Here is a 21,958-nt window from a genome sequence, read left to right as displayed (position 1 = left end):
GAGAAGGCTTTAAGGCAGACCAGCAAACTCCCATCTGAGAGAACAGCAGCTCAGCAAGCATAGGCTGCAATCCCATATCTTCTACCTCCCATCCTTCTACTCTTTCCCTCAACACTCTCTTTTCTAATAAGGGGATCTTCATACTACCCTCTTATTCCTTTTTTTAAAAGGGACAGCATAGCCCAGCACCCTTTGAAGCAACAAAATCCAGGTGTCTGACAGATTACAGACCTACTTCTAATCTTTTCTCCAAATTAGCATATCACCTGGAAAAGTGAACTCTGACACTTTCACCACTTCTCATCCAGCTGGATTAGACTTACAGGCCCAGCTGCATTCAGAGAAAGTTATCTCATTTTATGCATTACCCCCTGAAGCAGTCTTTCCCCACACTCATTGCTCAATGAGAAACACATGAATTTGAGTCAGCTCTCTTCTCTTGAGGAACAGAGGATTTCAAGTCCTTCCCGCTCAAGGTTAAAAACAAGCCCTAAGAGAGTATGGTGAATACAGAATAAGTTCCACACTGTGCATATTTGCCAGGCCAACTGGTGCAGGGCAACCATCCCACTTCCTGAATCTGGCAGGCCAACAGTTGCAGATTTTCTATTTTAAATGCTCTTGTTAATTAGATGTATTCCAAAAATTACAAGTGAAGGTTTTCTTTGGGATAGAAGGTGTTTATTGTTTCATTTACCACTGACATTTAAAACATGGTTGAGGGTAAGGTAAAGTATAAGTCATCTTCAGATTTGCTATGCTTTTGAATAGAGACAAGAAATTGAGTTATACCCTCACCATTCCATCAATTAAAAAAAATTATCAGCCACTAGTACAAATGGTCAAGCAAAAACCAGTGTTTAAATATGCAAACAGACAATAAACAAGCATGCAAAACAACTGTTGGGTCATATATCTACCAATATATGTGCAGCAAGCCAGAGAAGCCAATTTCTGCTCAGATAGAATCATAGAATGGTTTGGGTTGGAAGGGACCTTAAAGACCATCTAGTTCCAACCCCCCTGCCATAGGCACGTACACCTTATATAGATATGGAACAGAATTTCAGTATGGAAATTGCAAACAAAAGCAGCACATCCATGTTTGCCACGAGGAGAACAACTTGCTGTCCCAAAAGCTTAACATGACTAGGAAGCATTGGAGGACAAACAGTTGAGAGACAGGACTCAAAGCATCCCTCTGAGCAAGAAGGATACACTACAGAGTCCAGCTGTGCCAGGTACAATGGCATGAACAGCTGATATTTCAATTTGCTAGCTGTTCATTGTTTTGGATTGAGACACATAAAGCTGCAGTTTTAGTAAGATACTTGACTCCAAATTTCCATTTCAAACAGCAAGTAAGTTTCTTAAGGAAATAATTTGTTTCAGCATTTTTCAAATTACCCTTCAAGTTCTTCCTCCCTTTTTTTCCTCTTTGGAACATTCTGCAAAAAAGGGGTGGGTTTACTTCTTTTTAATTGACAAAAAAGGCTTTATTTGAAAAAACAAAACACCCAGATCAGAGAATGGCCTTCCCCATCCCTGTACCAGGCTGCACACCATGTGGTACAACTGCAGCAGTTAGTGGCCAGCTGCCTGCTTCATCACAACCTTGGTAGCCACATTGCTGGAAGCAAGTCAAGAGAAGATACAGGCGTGCACATGGCAGGCCATATGGCTCAGGGTTATAGGTTAGGTGTGAGCAACAGCAAGAAATTGCCAACCTAGCTAAGCTCCTAAAGAGACCGCATCACATCTGATCATCAATACTGAACAACATTCTCGGTATTTCCTACACAAAAAACAAATCCACACACCTCTGATAAGCACAAATGCTGTACAACTAGAACAGAATAACTAGGACTTAAAATAGTATCGAGAAAGTGTAAGGGTCACGATTATAGGCCGCTGATTAAGAACCAGCTTACTTTCTGTCAACCTAGCTGTGTCAGATGCTTCAGCAGCATTGGAATTTGCTGTATTTCTGGAGAAACTGGACAAGATGGTGCTCACTGTAGATTGCGACTATTTCCTCCAAATTCTCTACCATAGCGCACCAAAAGGCACGCAGCAGTAATGCGATCTGCCTCCACTCCAGCCTCCCCGTTAGGTCTGGGGGAGCAGGTCCACACTCCCCACATCTCAGAATTGATTGATTTAAAACTTAAAGGATGGCAGGATAGACAAGCATCTTGTCTCATTACCTGACTTTATCAGGCTTGCTTGCTCAGGAGACCTTTGCAGATATGCAACAGTAGAGAGGCAGCCTTATCAGCATTTCATTTTCAAAGGATGCAGCTAGGTCTATCAAACACACTAAAAATAGAACATGCTCAAAGCATTACTGTTCAGTTCCATTCAGGCAATTTGGCAAGTCTTAGAAATCCATGCAGCAGCATCACAACCAAAAAGGGACAAAGAAAAAAGCACTTACGCTGGAGCTCATATGTCTGACCACATCTCGAGGGACCACAGAGCGATCTTCAAGCTTCAGCTAAGGGGAGAGAGAAAGATGCTGAATTTAGTGACCCCAGATGATACTTAGTCAGAAATAACACGACAAATACAAATGCACAGTATCCCAATCCTCTGGACTGAGGTTTTCAGCAGAGGATGCTGAAGTACTTCCATACACAGAGTTAACCCCCTTGGCATGTTCACAAAATCCAGTTGATGGATCTGAAACACAGCAACCAGGTGATCCATCCATGACTGTGCTCTAAGTCAGCAGGCACATCAAAAAGGGTGCAGACATTCTGACTCCATCACTAAGTCTCCCTCTCCTCTTCCTCTGTCCGCATCATGCATCATTTCCTACCCACATCTAGTCTATGTACTAGAGAAGACAGAAGACACAGGAAGAAGCACATCACACCAGTTCTGTGTCTCATCCTGTATGCTTTTCACCCAAGATACCCCCAAATATCTGTGGAAATCCTGTTTGGCCTGGAACATTTTAAGCAAGGTACTGTACAATTAGAAGTCTTAGCTGGCAGGGGAATTGGTGGCAAATTCACTGCAGCAAGCACTTGCCTTGGAAAAAAAAGGAAAAGAAATGGCTGTCGCCACACTTAATAGTCCCCGGATCCATGCAGGTAACACAAACTATTGATAAGAACATGGATAAAGTCGAAGCACTGCTCATACTCCAGCTCCTGCTATAGCACTTGCTGGCAAAGAGCTAGTGCTGGCAACAAAAGATGCGGCTGGAGCATCATTACATATTCTACATTAGTTCAAGCAGAACTGTGGGCACCAGAAGTCATTACTGGTAAGGGGAGGTATCACTTGATGACTCTCCAGTGATTACCAGTCACTTAACCAAGCAATGTCCTTCCAAAAATGGTCCTTCATCAAGCTGTTCCAGTAATCTCAAGACTACTTGCAGGCTATTTCATTAAGTGTTATCAACAAGCTCAAAACTACAAAATGCAGTTGTCATTGAATACACTAATATTAAAATGCTACAGGATGGATAATGCCCTAAGCATGCTAACAGGGAGGCCACAAGACTGAACTCCCAATTTCAGACTTGCTTGGTCTCACACTAACTCAGCTAACATTTCCTTCTGCTGAACAGGGAAAAGTCTCATCTGCATTTCAGTGGTCAAGAACATATTTGCATTGGTACATCATTCTGAGCCCTGCACTAATTAATAATTTGGGAAGCACCATGTGAAGGCAGTATCAAGGACAGAGCCTCTTTTACACCTCACTTTCAGAATCCACCTCTCCACTACTGCTGCATTCGTTGCTTTTCCTTGTTGATCCCCAGCCCAAAATCAACTGTGCTTTGTCAGCATTTCATCCCAACCTACACCTTGGCTTACAGCCTGCTTTACTAAATTAGACAGAAATCTATAATCCAAGGACAGGATCCGGAATCAAACCAAAGTACCTGAGTATTTATTGCCTTCTTGATTGCATGTTTCAGTAAGAGAGGAAGACAGCCAGCCAGCTAGGCTTTTAGACCCAACTTCTGGAGTCAGAACTCTACTGGAACGGGAAACCTGAAGCCTCCCACAGCCCATTTCCAGATTGTGGAAGTGTTTTCATTGCCTCCCACATCTCACCGGGGTATACAGATAGACATCAATTTTTATACAGCTTTCTAAAATTATTTGTTGAAATAAGTACTGTATAGATAGCCTCTTAACATCTAGAATCAGGCAGCAACATTCACATTCCAGTAAGTACTCACGTGTGAGCAGCAGTTTGAGTATTTTAACTGGAGTTCTCTTGCTGCAGAGCTCCAAGTGTATAATGATACTTTCATGTCAACATGCATTAGGACAATTTAATCTCTGACACGTGGTGTTTAAACTGATGCATTACGTTTCAACATATCATGAAGCCACACCGCTCTGTTCTGTATTAAACAGTATCTGAAGAACCCAGACTGACAAGATGATCCAATGCTACCTGGCAGCAGCAATGTATGTGTTAGTCAACTCTGGTAAATCATAAGAGTTGTAAATGAGTAGATTTTGCATGTTGTGATCCTTCCTGAAGAATGTAATCACACAAATTCTTCCCAAAGCAAGGCATAAAACTTTCTCTGCAGGGGGACTACATTTAACCTATTTTCAGATCTCTTGATTTTTAAAGGCAGCACAACTATTTTCAGCTTCATGTGCCAGACCCACCTGCCTCAGTTGCTAGGATAAGCAAGCCAAGTAGTAGGCAGAAAGCCAGCATCAACAATAAATACTTAGCAGGTCTGTCATCACACAAAAGACTGTCAAAACCCAGAAGAAACCCAACCAGAAGAAGCCAGAATGGCTGTTGATGAAGACATGACAGTTCAGTCATTCCTCCTCTCATCTGTTATACCCAGAGTGATGTGTTCATCAGCCAAAGGTCAGCCCCCTCACTCAACAGTGAGGGAACTCAATATTGGAGAAGCACTTTTAAAATAGGTACTTACAGCTCAGTTGCTATATTTACCACTACAAAAGTAAGTAGTAACATGACTAGTTTTATGTTCTAGCCGTGCACCTTGATAATAGGCCCAAGAACAAGAAATATCAGTTCCCCAGAGATGCTCTCATCTAGTTCTGCACTCCTGTATGCCATGCTGGGCTCAACACCCTCCAAACACCTCAAATGCAAGGCATGTTTTGTGTTGCCTTCTTAAAAACTAAATTCACATTAATGTACATTAAATAAGGCAAAGCAAAGACACTCATCACTGCACACACATTTTATCCAGGCAAAAAGGGATGACCAACACCCACCTACCAGGAGTCAGTTACATTGGTTAGTGCACTGACTACAAAAAGAAGTGGCAGAATACTCTGGCACCCACTTATTTCCTCCACTATTCAGATGCTCTCTTGGTGTCAGCACTGAATCAATGCCTGAGCTCCACAGCAGATCTACCAGTTAAAAGGCACCAGCTGCAATCTGGAGAACATCTGATACTTCACCAGGTCTGATGATGCTCTCATACCAACACAGCAGGAGGGATACAGAAGTTTTGATTTCACATACAGAACAAGCACCAACAGGAGCATGTTTCCCTCCTCAGCTGAGTCACCTCACCTCAAATGGAATAAGGTAACCATCAGAGCTCTCACCTGAAACTGGGCAGACTAGGAGAGAAGGACAGACATTTCTGCCTAGCTGCTGAGCATTAACTCATTAAGCCTTGGTAGCTTATTGCTTCAAACCATTTGCCTAATTTCTTACCACAAGCTTGTAATTTCAAGCAAAATCTTTGTGGTTTTTTTTTTTTTTTTTTTTTTTAAATTAACTGCTGAGGTTGGGAGATATGTCTGTGACAGGAAACTGGATCCTTGCTTTAGCAAACAATTCAGCAGCTAGGTGTAAGCATCCTTGGGCAGGGGCATGCTAAACTCACACTAACTCTCTGGGTTTAACCTTTCAACTCCATAAAGCAAAAGGGAGACACGGGACCAATTTTCCTCTTCAACAACTACCTTCTGACAAGAGATCAAAACCTGAACAATTTATTTTGATGATTTCAACTAGCCACCAGTGCCAAGTATTGTGGCAGGTAAATAAGTAGCAATCACTTCGGAAGTTTAGTGACAAATAACAGGAGCTGCTGAGACCAATATAGGGACAACTAACCCTGGTTAATGTGTACCCAAACACAACCAGTACTGGAAGTGCTCAGTAATGACATAAATGCCTGGTCACTATCTGCAAATTTAAAAGCAGAGCTTAAATTCACTAATTAGCTGCTCGGGTTTGCTTGTAACATCACTGGTACGCAACAGCGGACAGAAACACCTCTCCACAGGCTCCAGCTACCAGTCATGTCCCCTGCCCCAAATGTTTTATCCTGCAAAGGGGAAAAGACAACACATACATGCTTATTGCCAGCACATCTCTTCCTTTCCTATTCCCATACTGTCTCTTTTCTGCATGGGGAAGGAGTCTTGATATTTTACTTTAGGAGAAATAAAAGAAGGTAATTCTGCCTGCAAATAGCATTTGGTTTTGCTACTGCCACACTTCGAGAAGGCAATATTGTCACAAGAGATAATTATGAACAAACTGTCTCCTGCTCCAAACCCACTAACAGAAGCTGGAGGACAAGCTTAAACACAGAAGGGAACCATAGTTTTAAAGGCTGAACACATCTACATGCAGTCATTGGTTGTTCAATCTCAAATACACCAGCACACACCTTTTGCACAGGCTCCCTTACCAGCTTTCAGAGGAGCTGACCTTGCAGGTTCAGCCAGCGTTTGGAACACCAGGAAGGACAGGAGACCTTGTCACTATGACTCATCATTGCCCAAGGCTGAACTTTAGATCACAGTTCCTTGATCTTCAACACCCAGTGACACATGGACTTAGGAGCACACCTTTCGCCTGGATCAGCCATGGTTTTACAACCACCTTTCTGCTCAGCTGCCCAGCAATACAGAGTGCACCCTGGCTATGGAAGATGACACCTGATCCAGTGTAAAGCTTGCCAATACCAACTTTAACAGTTTAAGTTCACGCTTGGTCAGTGCTGTCTCATATAACTGCAATGTCTGACCAATAAAAGAATAAAATTTGCTCAAGGGTGCTAGCGTGATCCCGCAGCCTCTACCTCCAACGCAATCACTGAGGCGAGGAGAACATCGGTTTCTATTCGAGATGCATTCCAGATTTTATCCTCCAAAACAAGAGCTCTGGGAATAAGCACATAAGGATGGAGGAGAAAAAGCAGCACACACCTACCTTCCCTTGGTAACTGCTTATAAAAACAGGAATACAAGGCACCACAAAAAAAGGGAGGAAAGTACAACACTAGAGATGAAACTCTATACATTTACCTGAACTGCTATATGATGGTTGAGAAGTTTATCCAACTAAGAGTCAGAAGTGAACTATCTATTATGGAAGTTGCTTCTGCCATTTGAGTTAAGCAAGGACTTGGCTAGCAGTGGTCACCACCAGGAGGGCAGGTAAGCCAGGCTTTGACCTGCAGAGACCTGCTACCGCTATTCATTCTGGGCTATTTCTCCATCTCACATGTCCCAGCACTTTCCTCATACAACTTGTGTAACTGATCTCATTTAAACCACTGCTCCCAGGCTCTCCTCCTCCATTTGCAAACAAAGAAAAGAAAAAAATTACCTGCAATTTTATAAAGGCTGTCTCATAATAGGGATGGTGAGTTTTCTCAGTGGGACTAAGAAAGAAAGCGTGAGGGTAAAAATAATAAATAATGCCTTTTGGATGTATTGCCATTCTACAGTCTCCTTTTTAGTCAAGCCAAGGTATTACACACAGAAAACATCACACTTGTCTTTTCTGTGCCAGTGGGCAAATAATCATGATGGAGGAGAGATGAACTAGATATCTGACTTCTGTCCAAGTCTAACAGTTAGGATTTTAGTCTCACACATACCAAGGTTTTTTTGAACTGCACTGGAGAGTGGTCCCAGCAAGTCAGCTGCCTGAATCTGTTCTAGAGTTAAAAATTAATCCCCTCCCTGGGACATCCCTCCAGGTCACCGACTCTGACTGCCAGTGTCCTACAATACCCATGTTAGTATTTTTGTTTTGAAGGGACAGCACCTCTGTGTCAGCTTGGAAGTTGTCATGGAAACTTGTAGCATCAACACTCAGACGAAAAAGAAAAACTACAGGTTAAGAGCAAATCATAGGGAAAGGAGTCTACCACAGCAACAGGTAACAAGGCACTGCAGAGCTCTCCAAACCCTAGTACACACTCAGAGGATGCTCCATAACCACTTAAAGCTAAATCCAAATGCCTGATACTGTGAAAAGATACAACCTTGCTTCATGCAGCTGAGGCTCCTCACAGGTCTTTTGAATGACCTGGCCTCAGCACCTGAAGTCTGTGTGAAGCAGGACATGGTGTACTGTATTTCCATGCCTGGTTTCTAAACCTGAAAGCAATTAGGTCCTTTTCTCCAATGGTGAGGCTGTAATTTGGAAACCTACACCAGCTAGTATCGGTTTGTGACTAGGACCACTGCAGGGCTCTTACTGGAGATTAAGGGGAAACTTCCTTACCGCACAAAGCAGCTCCTGGCCACCACCAGCTCCAGTCCTGGGCACTAAGAGAAAACAAACCAGTGCCAACTGATGCTATGGCTGGCTGTAACCTGGAGCAGCTCAAGAGCTGCCTTGGTGCAGAAGTGGCTGTGGGACAGGTTCATGGAGGTGGGACAGGAGGGAGCACAGCTGGCAGCAGGCTTGGCAGCAGCCAGCCCAAGACAGCATCCCCCAATTAATTTATTTTATTTTTTTTTTAACTCAAAGGTCTGATTACACACCCAAATTCACTTCAGCTAAAACAGTAGCATAGCAATCGTCTCAACACAAGCTGTTTTTATTTAAATCCAAATGAGGTGTCTAAAATAGCAAGTCAGCTGTCCAAATATAGCACAGATACACAGAGTTAGATGACAAAGGTTCAGAAATTCAAAGACCCAGAAGATCTGAAGCTAAGATATTTTTAATATCATTTCAGTATCAACACATTACCAGGGGCATCACATACTAGTCTCGGGAAAATATGTTCCACATACAAAGTTCACTTCCCTTGAAAGTCTTCTGTTACATCGATCATATTGCATTGCACACAAGCCGTCTAAAAAGGAGGAGGAGGAGAGATGATGAAGCAGCAAGAGCAGAGAATCCCATGGAAGCTCAGATTTAGTTCACACTGTGACATTTGAAGTGGCACACATTGCTCCACTTCTAAAACTGGAGGTTTCCAACCACACTGGATTTTATGGGGAAGGAAGATGACAGAATAGGGCAGAAGAAAAACTACTAGAAACTTAAGACTCCTGAGAACTGAAATTCTACTACCCAGAAGAGTTGAACAATGAGCTAGACAATACAGAGGGTTTTAAAAACAACCCTTGAGGGATGCAGCTGCAAAACTAGGAGAATAAATCTTCTGCACTGATTGGCACAGAACTTCTGCCTGTGACAGCTCCTGGCTAGTCCTACATGGCAAGCACATGTAGTCTGTGGCTCTTCCAGACAAAAAGTTCCAAATCTGTTTGAGACAGGAGGTTATGGAGACTCCTGCATTAAAGAACTATGTCCTTCTAGGACAAGGTCTATGCTTCTGCCTGATCAAGTAGTAGATATCAGAGCAGTATGTGGCTCCCAACACCCTACTATAGAACAGAGTCAGTCACTGCTCTGCCATATAACTAGTGCTTTTCGATGCTTTTAGGGGTTTTTTTAGCCATTTTGCTTTTTAAAATCATTCTGCGTTTTCCTAATATCGTGATATCATTTGTCATCTCAAAGCATTCAAAGAACTACAAAGGAGAAAATATCTAGAGTTACTTAGGAATTGCACCAGGAGATTAAAAAAATTGTTCAACATGGCCTGTATTAAACTAACACTCAAAAACCTTCAGTGAATCAGAAACATGTAGTGCCCCATTTGGATTGGTCGAAGTGAGGGAACAGTGAGCAGGATCTTTGTTTCCTATATTCAGGGCAAAAGAGTCTAAAAGCTTGTTCATGAGGCTGTTCTGGGAGCGCAAAACACCATTTTGCAAAAGGTCAGGTTGACGATTAACTTCAGCTGCAGGAAGAACAGAACAGGGGAAGGCAAGGAGGTGCTAAAATGCTCCCCAAAACTGAAATAAATGCTTTAAAGGACTTCACAGAAGCCAAGATGAAATCAAGACAGCTTTGTATTGCATGCAGCACTACCTGCAGGCAGCCAACTGATAATGTATTACAATTCTTTTGTTCATGCAACTAGCATACCTGACTCTGCCAACCATCCAATATTCAGCACATTCATGACTAGCAGCACAAACTAAGATTCACCACTAAGCCTACCCCCCAAGTAGAGCCTGTTACCAGCAAACTACTGTGGATTTAATTGTACAGTGTGGACATAACACTTCTTCAGAAAACAAGCAAAAGGCTTGACCTAAAGTAGGACTTCTCAATTTAGTTCACAAAGATCCCATTGCTGGTAGGGATGAGCATAGCAGTTTCCAGTCCCGTGCCATTACACGCTGCTCTCAAAACTTGCCTGTCACCAGCTGAACATCTGCAACAACTTTAAAGGCCCCTGTACTAAAGCAACATGAATTTTTATCAAATTACACACCAATTGTTTACTGGACTGCCAGACAGGCAGCACCTGCAAGTCTTCTGAAGAGTCATTTAGGAAACACCCGGCAAATGACTGCATGAAAGGCAGCAGAGGAGGGAAGCCTTTGCAACACACACAGGAGATCAGGCAATCTGAAAAATGAGAATCAAATCATTGGCTCCACACCACTGTTTTCTTTCAGCACTGCTAGCAGTGCAGGAAGGCTTGTTACACAGGCAGCTTCAAAATCCAGCTGTGTCATTAGTTCTTATAGTCTCCCAACAGAGCAAGCCTCCGCAGGGACCTGCAGCTCTCATAAGACAAACTGACAGCTCTTTAATTTGTCTTTATGACATATTATAGAGACACAGAAACCTGAAGTTGTGCGACTCAGCTGAGTTCTTTCCAACTTCAAGCTGAAGTTTCCTGAGCCTCCTCTATCTACACATCTACTTGCAGCAGACTTGTAGCTACTTTTGTCCCTGTCTGCATTTCTGATCACCCTACCTGGTGTGGGTTTTTTTTGTTTGGTTTTTTTTTTAACCCTCACCATTATTTTTGGGTAGTAAAGTTCTTTGGTGGCAGAATATCATTCCATCCTCTGTAAGTACAAAACTCCTTCCGCAGCACAGTTCTGGTCCTTCACTCACAGCCATATGCTGCAGCATCTTCTTACCCACCCCCCCCAACAAATATCACCTTTGAGCCTTCTGGCAGAAGAGACACTGAAAGGCTCTACTATCCTTTTCCAAGAAGTGGAATTTGGCTAAAAAGTCTGAACAAATCATTGGATGCAACAGAAGTTCAGTTTAATTATAATGTGGGTAAATGCTGTGCTTTGGAACAGGGGAATCTGGCTTTAACATAAATCTTCTGCTTAGCAAAAGTAAATCTTTTACTTGGGTTTTCCTTCTCCAGGACTGTCAAGCATTATTTATTATACTGGCAACAAATCACTTCTGTAGCTCTGCAAATTTACATGCCATTTTTGAAAACACTGCAAGAAAGATTCCCTGGCCTGGTGAACACATCAATCTAAAAATGAAGACAAAGTACAAGGCAGTAATTCAAGTGAAGGAAGACAAGACAACAGGAAGGTTACTGAGTTGTTATTTAAAGGAAAAGAAGTAGGTTTGGGAGCATTTCTCAGCAAATGCAGCAACGCAGTTGGGAGAGAGGAGGATCTTGGAGGTAGAACAAGGAGAGCTGTGCAAATCCACCTTTGCTCTCCACTTTGCTTGGAAGGTGAATCCCACCTATAACCAGAAACAGCAACTCTCAGCTTTTCAGCACCCTTAGTCTCACATTTCTATCTCATGTGTGTAAAAGTTGAGCACCACCACTCATCACAAGAGGAATGCAGCAACAAAGAACACACTCACATGTGAGCCTGGGTTAGATGCCTGAAGAAGGGATAAACCAGAAAAAGACAGCCTGGTACCTAAAGTGCCAGCTCTGGCTTGAAGAAAGAGGACCTCAACAGCCTACTGAGTTATCTAGACTCAACGGGCAAGAATGATCTTCAGTGCAATTGGGAAAAGAGTTACAGAAAAGTTTGACTTTGTCCAACCTTGTCATCAAGAGCTGCTGAATTATTTGTTCAAACAGGCTTATATCCCATATACTCACATCAACCAGTAACGAGGTCTTTCTATCTGGGAATGCAAAGCAAACCCTGTGTGTGCCAAAAGGTTTACAAAACCTTTGAGGAGACCTGAAAAATAGTTCAGAAAGAATGAACATGATAACTATGCTCAGCATAAAGATATGGAAGGCTAAAGTTTAAAAACACATGGCTCCTACTAGAAAATATGGAAAGATCTTGTAAGAGAAAATTTACTGACTAGTAAGTCTAGCAGTAAGCCACTTAGACTCCTATAGTGAATCTTTCAAAGATGACCCTAATGACAGGATTTAATCTTAACATAGGATTTTTCTTCTCAGCAGCAGTTTATTGTAAAAGATAAGATCCCCCTTCTCAGTGTTTATACTTCTTGCTTCATATACCCAGTTTTCTGGGTAGAGCAGTTCTGGGAAAATCAGTTGTTTAATAGAAAAGACAAGACAGGCCTAAAGGATCTCGTCCAGGTGCAATGTCTCAACAGCACAGATTATTACAGGACACCCCTCCTCCCATTTTCTTATAGTAAGATGGCTGATTAAAAGCAATACTGTCCTACTACCTCTACCTAAGAATTTGAGAAAAGCTTCATAAAGAGCAATGCTCTAGCACCAGATGGCACTGTTACCTGAAAAAACCCACATAAGACTGCAGTTAAAGACACAGGAGAAGCTGGTTGGATGCAGTAAGCAGAAAAGTAGACAACATTTTGCCTATACGTCAGCCACCACTGCTTGCAGACAGGCTGTCTCAACACTCCCTCAGCAAAGCCTCACCTGAAACACAGGTCAGGGCTAGCAATCTCCAAGAAGAAAACAGCCATGAAGAGCACAAAGCCTCTACAGACACCCAAGCCCAGCTTGTCAAGAGATGCCCAGTTCAAACAGGGCCTAAGTGGATGGCTGTGAAAACCTTGGTGAATACCTAACCATTCAGGATGAAAGCAATGCTTGTGCTGATCTTTTTGGCAGTGTCTAACGAGGTCTAAGTGAGATGCATTTGACTGCTAAGAAGAGAATTCCCTAAGGAGAAGCTCACCTGGATGCTAACACCGACCAGTGTGACGGGGAGAGAGAAGGAGCCCATTTCAGCCACCAGTCTTGATTCCTGGGATTCCCAACAGCCTGCTGTTTTAGCTTGCCAATTAAGCTGTGTTCCTGCCTGTGTGCAAGAAGAGTCTGTCCAGTAGCTCTTTCCTTTACCTGAAGCAAAAGGATTCCTCAAATTGTTGCCTTTGGAGGAAGACAGCAGTTATTATGCAACAGGTTTTCCACCTTCTTGCTGGACCACGCTGGGGTTGCCATCTGGACAGCATCAGCAGTGTAGAAATTAGTCACTCACCGCTCTGAGCAGCATTTGCAGCACATTGCCAGGCCTGGAGGAAAGAGTGGGGCTGCTCAAAAATCCATCTGCCTTTCCAGAGGATGAAAAGGATGCTGCAAGGAAATCTGTGTGACTGTTGGTGACCAATTCACTCCTGAGCCACAATAAGTGCACTGCACCTTTCTGCACCCTTGGGAGTAGGAATAAAAAGTGTATCCATGAAAAATATTCCTTTGCTCCATTCCTGGAGCAAACCAGGGAGGACTCTTCTGCTGAACCAAAACTGGGCTCTGCTAGGTTGGTGGTAACTCTGTTCTAGAGAGCGAAGAAGCATCCCCTCTCCCCTTGCATTCAGCGTGCAAGAGGAACTCCTTATTAGCCCACAGCAAAAATCCACCTTGCAAAAACTGCCAGGGAACAAGAGGGAGACATATTAACAGAAAATCACCGTGTCTGCTTTCCAGCTGGTTAGCTCATATGCTGCTGCTGTGAATACAAACCAGCCATTTAAATTAGCTTCTAATTGTTTGCAATTATTCAGAGACAGCATAACCTGCAAGTAGCTTTAAGATGGTACGCAAATAGGAGAGAAAGAATGGTTTAAGATGCCTTAACAGGATTCATATATTTGTGCTTTGTGAGCATTGCAGCCTGCAATCTCCAGCAATGCTACCTCTCTAACAGACACCCCACCCAAGATGTGTGCTTTGCATTGCAGAGGAAGGTAACCCATGGGTGTTTCTATACTTCAGGTTTCTATTCTTTCTTGCTCCAGTTTTTGGACTGGTTCAAAAACTAAACCAATAATATTTTGGTCTACCCCAGTCGTTCACAGTCTCTGCACACACAGGCAGTTTGAGCAACACTATTTATAAAGCTACTTAAAATTCTGGACACAGCCAGAGCTCTTTGATAGGATGTCAGCCATGCGACACCCGAACGTAGGAGGTTGACACAGGATGGTTAGTGTAATACAGCCCACTCTTCTTTCCCTTTCTTTCACCCAGAGCCTCCACAACCACCCTCACAGGAGTCCCTTCCCCCAAACACACACAGTAATCTTTCACAATTGCTGCAATTTTCTCTTCTAGGAGAGAGGGAAGATATTAGCCTATTATCCTTAAATCCCTAGCATGCCAGTTTTGGTTCACACATAAGACCCAATGCAAGTCCAGTCTGCAGGTAAAATCACTTTAGGGACTGAATCCAGACATACCTTAACAATGAAATTCCCTCACATTCAGCCATGTTTGGACCTGGATGTACAGCACTGCCAAAGAGCCAAAACATTCATCTAGGTCTAGGAACTGTAGCAAATTTAATAAACTTAAGCAGGATTATTTTATCAAGCACAGAATCTCCTAGAGGAGACAAAATAACACTGAAAGGCGATGTATAAATAGCTGTAGCTGTAAGCACAGCAAATGCTGTGTCATGCTATGTTGCCAAGTCGGTCCTGGGCAGCGGGTGCATGGGGCTGACCGGTCTCTCTTGTAGCTTCTCCAAGTTTCATGCGTGCTCTGAAATGAGAGCATCCCCCTGGAGAAATATTCTTGGTTGATCTCACATGCAGAACACACTCCCCAAGCACACTGCAGTGCCTTACTGCTCTGCTACATATGAGGAATGCTGCACAGACAGGCTGTCTGAAGCCCAAGAAGAGGCAGAGCAGTGAATTCAGTGAAGCTGATCAGGACCTGGGTAAATTTGCTAGCTTAGCTAGGAAATACAGAATCCTCAGGCTGGAGATCGGGGCATTTTCCATGGCTAGTGATTAAAATTGCTCAGGGGAACTCTCAAATTTAGCTCACGAGGAAACCAGCATCACCGCTGTCTCATCAGGACACAGCCAGGGCAGAGGTCTAGGGTCATCTCTCCAGCCCCTCCTCACACAGAGTGAAGGCAAGCACTGTTTTAAGAGGTACAATGGCTAACGGTAGCTGCAAGCCATAGGAAGTGTTCTGCAAAGGCTTTATGTTAAATAACATGCCTTCTGAACCAGCTGTATTCACAGTAAAGTCAGATAGTGGTTTAAAAAAAAAAATAAATCAGAGCCTTTACAACCAGTTCAAGCAACCTCTGGAATGCGACAGAGAATCCACCCAAAATTCAGTGACAGTACCCCGTGCATGCATTTATTTCTGATAAACAGCAAAGCCACTCCCCCAGCTCACACTGCAGAAGAGAGTGTGTGAATGCTACTGGGACAATGCAGCACAATTGCATCATTGCCCAAAAAACCTCAGCTGCATTTTCTATTCAATGAAAGAGTTTCAATTATCCCCCCCATACATAAAAGCTGTATTGGCCATTACAAAAAGAAGGAACAGCCCCTACTGAATCCATATAGCAGGCTACAGAAGACCAGTTATTTAACAACTGAATTTCTGCAACCCCTGCACTGTTACATGCCTTTTATTCAAGGGGTAAGTTCACCACACTTGTGGAATGGCTGGGGGAAGACTAAAACATCTCCCAGCCAGAGCAGGTTTAATTCATTGCCTCCTGTTTGTGCATCCTATAATACAAAAGAAACCAACCTTCAATTCCCATCAATAACTCTGAGACAATCTCACCAGGACTGGTGACAGCAATGATGCAATAGGGACAGAAGTGTAAAAGCCCTTCAGAGTCTGACTTAATACTCCTTGAGCAAAGCATTGTCATCCCGTTCCACACCCCCCCCCCCCCCCCCCCCCCCCCCCCGGCACAGGTAAGTCTAGCGGACTGACTTCTTCCTTACCATCTCAGCCAGAGCACAAAGCTTTCAACATCATATTTAAAACCCATCAGTGCTATCATACAACACTACTATATGATTTTGCCTTCAGGTGTTTTCTAGGCTGACTTCTAAACCATTTATCATAAGCTCTCCTGATTTGTGCCAGCAACCTAAGACAATACAGCATTTGCCCAGCAGAACATGAGAATATGCAACATATGCATGGAAACACCACTCTCCTCTCTGCATTACTCTGCGGGTATCCATCCAGTTATTCAGCAGCACATTTGATGTGACAGTAATTCAAGATTATAGCTCAGGGAATCCCTTCTCCCCCTGCCCCTTCCTTGACAAATGAGCAACCAAAAAGCACATATATAGATGGCTCACAGAAGTCACAGAGCCAATGGTGTAAATAAACACTTATAGCAATGGCATAGAAACCAGAGGAGCAATAAAGCCAGATGTTCCCTGGTTTTGTATAAAGTACACACAGTTCCCATTCTAAACCTGCTGAAGTTAGATTATTAAGCACCAACCTGTACACAGGTTTTAAGGGCAAAATCCTTCATACCTACATTAATCCTTGCCTGCCTTGTTTTCCTCTGGACATAGCATACAGATAACAGTAAACTTGCAGGAGTACATCTTTATGCTCCTCAACTCCACACATGCTTTACAGCACAACACAGCCCAAGAGCTGTACAGCAATCACAAATTACTGGGAAAAAACATTTCCCAAGATCCTCAAATCCAGTTTTCAAAAATGGCTTAGGCATTTAGGAGACCCAGCATCAGAAGTGTCCCCAGGGGAGTAACACACTTCTAGGCCAACCAGGAAACTGAAATCTTCCATTTTTTAAAGAGAGAAGTGTCTCAGAGAAACCTGGAACTACCCTTTCACTAAAAACATTTCTAAAAGGTCACCTCTTACAGGCAAGCAAGGGGAGATTGACTGTTAACAGAACTCACCTTGGAGCTGACTATCTTCCCATAAATGCCAAAGACTAAAGTCTCAGAATTTTCATAACTGGGGTTTAAAATTGTTTTAAGGGGTGCTTTGCTGCATGCCTCACCTCTGCATATAGATCAGCAGGCTGCTCCTAGCAGGTCTTTTAAAAAGCCCTCTCTGAATTTGTACACCTTCAGCAGGAACACAGGAATGTGTCTCTGTTCTCTTTCTGACCTAATATGACAAAACGTCAGATAGTAATATCACCTGCAAGATATTCAATGCAGATCTGGTTAGAAAAGATGCTAAAATGGCATTGGGGGATGTCCCATTTGACTCAGCAGCTCTGACAAATATTCCACACTTATAAAGTACATTTGTTCCCCTCCCTCAGACCTGCTAGTTCAGCCTAAGGTCTGAGATGAGCTGAGGTCTTTCATCTTAAGCATCTTCAATGCCTCCATGAACTCTCTCAGATGTAACCTGACTGCATGTAAGTAGCTCTGCTGAGGATGCCCTTAGAGGACTAAGGGCTCACTCTAGACAGCATGAGCAAAAAGCAGTAAAAGCCTGTTTGCCTGAAGTCAGCAGTTCTGCTTCCAAACAGACACACAGCTAGTCAGTGAGACTTCCTCCCCACCCCCCACCCCCCGCCTTTAAAAAAACATTCGCCTTTCAGAGCAGAAAGGCACTAGATTTTTAGCACTGATGTGATACTGAGTCTTGCATTATACCTGTGCTAACAGCCTCTTGGGAATATCTTAACCAAGAAGAAAAAATACAAAGGACAAATGATGCAGCTAATCAATTACAAAGCCACTGATCCCTGTCCCTACAGTGGCATGACTCCAAATGTATGCTTTGTACATCTGGATGCTTTTGCATCTACACACCAAAGAATAAAAACAGTCTGGTGAACAACTAATCAATAGCCCCGTCTGCAAAATACATTTTCCCTTCTTAAACCAAGTCAGTTATCCTTGACAAGGAGCCCCATATTTCCTGGAACTGTAATTCACTTGATGCCTACTTCCTAAAATGACCTTTTTTTGAGGATATATTGTTACACACATAACCAGTAGGAAAGTGCACATTTTGCTTTAACATCAGACTCTGTTATGTGCCATATACATAACATGTTCTTTGCTTTAATGACTTCAGTTATAATAGAGGGATTTCAGCCCATGCAACCCCAGTGAAACATTGAGCCATAAACACAGTTAGAGTAGGTTTGCAAACACTATAAAAATACCCTTGCAAGATGATTTAGAGAGTTTTGCTTCCCTGACAGCTGGAGCAGTGCTCTGCCTCCTGCTTCCAGCAAAATGGAGGTTAACTGAACTCTGCTTTTAATGAGCACTGCCAAAATGCCATGGTGAGGACAGTCCTGCAAACCCTTGAAAGGGGGACAAAGCTGCAGGCCTGTGACTGTGGAAAGTAATGACTGGACAGCAGATTTCGGAGTCACTGAAAAGCCACATGACATGAACTGAACAGCATTAGTACAACCGTAAGCAGAACTGCTCCAAGGTGCTCAGCCCCAGCCATGGTCTGGTAAGAGTCCATGGGCTGATAAGCCTTAGGCTGCATTATATGGCCTGTTGTTCCTACTTAAACATACAAACTAGGTTCTTCCTTAAAACTGCCCCTGCTCATTAACTGCCACTGTAATACTCCTCAGGTCTGGCAGGGTCCCAAATAGGATGAGTAACCTGCAGCAGTCACTCAAACCAAGTCAGACCAGCCACTACCAGGATGCTCCTAAGCTTACAACAGTGATTTTTACTTGAAAAAGATTCCCCAGCTTTGCAGGCTATGCATATGCAAAGATACTGTGTCATCAGCCACTGAAACACTGGGGTTGAACATGGTAGCTGTGAAAAATCAAGTGCACTCTTAAATAGTGGACAATAATAACCCAAGAATATGGCACTTCTCCATTTGAAGGTGTACACTCTGCATGTACTCAAGTATATACTCATGTACTCAAGTTACTGTCAAGATTAAAAAGTGTGTTGGGTATACAGAAAAAGCAACAAAAGGGATACTCTTGCTATGAATATGAAATGACAGTGTTCTTATCACAAACTAAAAAAAATCCAGAAAGCACCTGTAGTGAAAGGTCCTCAACCGTGAACATCTGCATAATATAACCACCAGCATTTGTTGTCTTTCTGTCAGATTTTTTTTTATACACCCCTTATCAGGTGTGCATTAGGAGATCTCCTGCATGTTACGACATGCACCTTTGCAACAGATTCATGCAGTGAACACAGAGCAACCCCTTCTCTGCACAGAGCCAGCTTCCACCCCACTTAATTCATCGGTCTGGATTCATTTCTCATTACCCCGCAGCTACTGTGCCTGGCTCAGCCAGCCATGTATACAACGTTACTTTTATGCTATCAGGTACTTAACAGTGCCTCACACCTCGCTGCTTTCCTCCTTTACCCTTGCCTTGGGCACTGAAGGCTGAGAATACCGATTTGGACAGAGGTCAGACAGGAGGGTGCACTGGTCAGGATGCCAGCCCTATAGCCTTAAGAATCACATATGCCATGGCATTTAGTAGGGCTGAAGCTGCTAGTTAATTAGGTTTGCTTAATGAGTCATATTAAATAGCGTATATGTAAGAACAGGTTTTCTGTTAGTGCGAGGACCTCACTGCATTATCTAGGTGAAATGCTGCCATTACAATGGAGTCTTTTTTCATTTTACATACTTAACCATGACCTACATTCCTTTGCTCGAAGAAGGCCCATCTCCAGAGGAAATGTGCCTCTAATCAGCTCTGGTATTTTTTCAGGGTTCAACAAGGATGGATGGAGCAGCCTCATGTCTCTTCAGATAAAACACAGCTTACAGAAGCTCCAGGAGAGAGTGGTAAAAAAAAGCTATCAAGTTCAAATAAGGGCAGGCAGTATCTGCAGCCTGATCTGGCCAGCATACTCCACTCTAGAGACCACTGGGATCAATGAACACCAAAGCCTCCACATGTCCCCAATAAGCCTGGCCAGGTGCTTTACCTTGTTGTGCAAGGGACTGTCTCCTGGTGAAACTGCAGTCAAGATCAAGTTTCAGGAGGAAGACAAAAAAATCAGGAGTCTGTGGGGCAATCAGCAACCTTGACTCTTGTCTCCACAGGAAAGGAGCCTACAAGCCATTAGTAAAGAGAATATATACATAGACTCACCAGTTGCATTAAAATACAAAAAAGAAACAGAAACCCACGTGTAAGGATTACATCTTACCCTTGTTTCCCAAAAGTTTTGGGAAATTCCAACTGCTTCTAAGATACAGCCTCTCCTCTCTACTAAAGCAGAACCAGCCAAAAACAACCCTCCAAAACTCACACCCCCCCAAACCCACCCTACGAAAACCCCCCAAAACCAGAAAGGGACCACAGAAGGCTCAAAAGAGAAGGCATTTGTACAAAGCTGCTCTGGGACAGCATGTCCAGGGAGACAGGCCCATCCCTCAGGGCTCTAGCCTGAGCTGCTCAGGGCTTCCCCCAAGGCACACCACAGACATGGACACAGCCTGCCTGTAGGGCATCAGGCTACAGGGACAACAGCTCACTCTGAAGATGTCAGGGCTGCAACAAGGAACTGAGAAGGGCTAGAAAAAGCAGAGTAACACACCTCATGCCACAGCCTCTGGCAAACATTAATTTGATCAACGCATTCTCCCCATTAGGATGTGTTTCAGATTTACACTTTTTTAATCCCGTATCCATTTTAGATATTTAAAAAAACAATAGCTTTTACAAGCTAAACCACATCATTTTTCTGCCCTCTCCACCACCATCAGCAATAAAGACCCCCAATACCTCCGAAGGCTGTTAGCTTTGTTGATGCATGATGCAGAACAGGATACACCCAACACTGCAAAGCTCAACAATACTGACAGCAGTAAAAATAACTCCTGTTTTGGTATACTAAGCAGTTAAGATCAGGAGGCACACAGAGAATGTGCATACAATAACCTATCACAAAACAACAAGGATTATGTTGCACTGAAATAGGTCTGAGATTTAAACAGATATGAGATCACCGGGGCATGGTAAGAAAGGCACCGATGAAAAAAATCCCCTGATTTTCCCTTTTGTTCACATCATCCCAAACAGAACAAACTAAGGAGAGATCAGGCTTACAGTTCCCTCCAACTGGAAGGAAACAAGCACACCCTCTCCTTTGTTACGGTATAAACTCCTTTCCTTTCCAAGTGCAGCTCTACTGAGACACAGGCTGGTGGATGTTAGTGAAAAGGGCCTTGCCTGCACTAAGCCAAGCAGTCAGGGCAGGTCTGGCAGCCAGACCCCATCCAGATCCAGGCTACCTACCACAGGACTGACCCGAGCCTCACACTGTGGCAGGACCCACCACCACCACCAGCAGCACCACTCCTACCACAGCCTACTCCCTCACTGCAGCACCGGCACCTCTCAAGCTCCTGGTGCTGTTCAGCATTGGACCTTTTCTTGCATTTCTCCATCCCACGTGCCAGACTTCATGAAATGACAAAGATGCCAAACTCAGCTTTGTGCAAGTGTGCACTCTCACGCTGTACTCTACCAGCACGTGACAGTCTCAGCAAGGAGGCAAGGGATGAAGAGGTAAAGTCTGCTCATCTTCCTCCCACAGCCCTTTGCAGTACTGTCATTTCCCTTGCCATTTTTAAGAGTTTTGTTTTCAAATCTCAGACAGAGAAGCATAACCTGGGAGTACAAAGCCATTAACTACTTCTGGCCTGGAGTCCAGGCAA

General features: G+C 43.4%; 1 protein-coding gene across 3 annotated transcripts in view; it reads right to left on the bottom strand.

The window, feature by feature from the left end:
• UBE2O (ubiquitin conjugating enzyme E2 O) overlaps window positions 1–21,958 on the bottom strand; it is a 67,438-nt gene that overhangs the window by 29,544 nt on the left and 15,936 nt on the right. For 2 of the 3 annotated variants that reach the window (XM_049813142.1, XM_049813143.1), the window contains exon 2: window positions 2,438–2,497. In XM_049813142.1, the coding sequence (XP_049669099.1) occupies window positions 2,438–2,497 (60 nt within the window). Of the gene's footprint in view, window positions 1–2,437; window positions 2,498–6,682; window positions 6,702–21,958 lie in introns of those variants that run through there. The other variant, XM_049813144.1, reaches the window with a different exon arrangement.

Source organism: Accipiter gentilis, chromosome 10 (assembly GCF_929443795.1).
Source record: "Accipiter gentilis chromosome 10, bAccGen1.1, whole genome shotgun sequence".
In the NCBI taxonomy this organism is placed as follows: domain Eukaryota; kingdom Metazoa; phylum Chordata; class Aves; order Accipitriformes; family Accipitridae; genus Astur; species Astur gentilis.
Note: the sequence above shows the minus strand (reverse complement) of the source record. Positions and strands in the feature narration are given on the sequence as shown.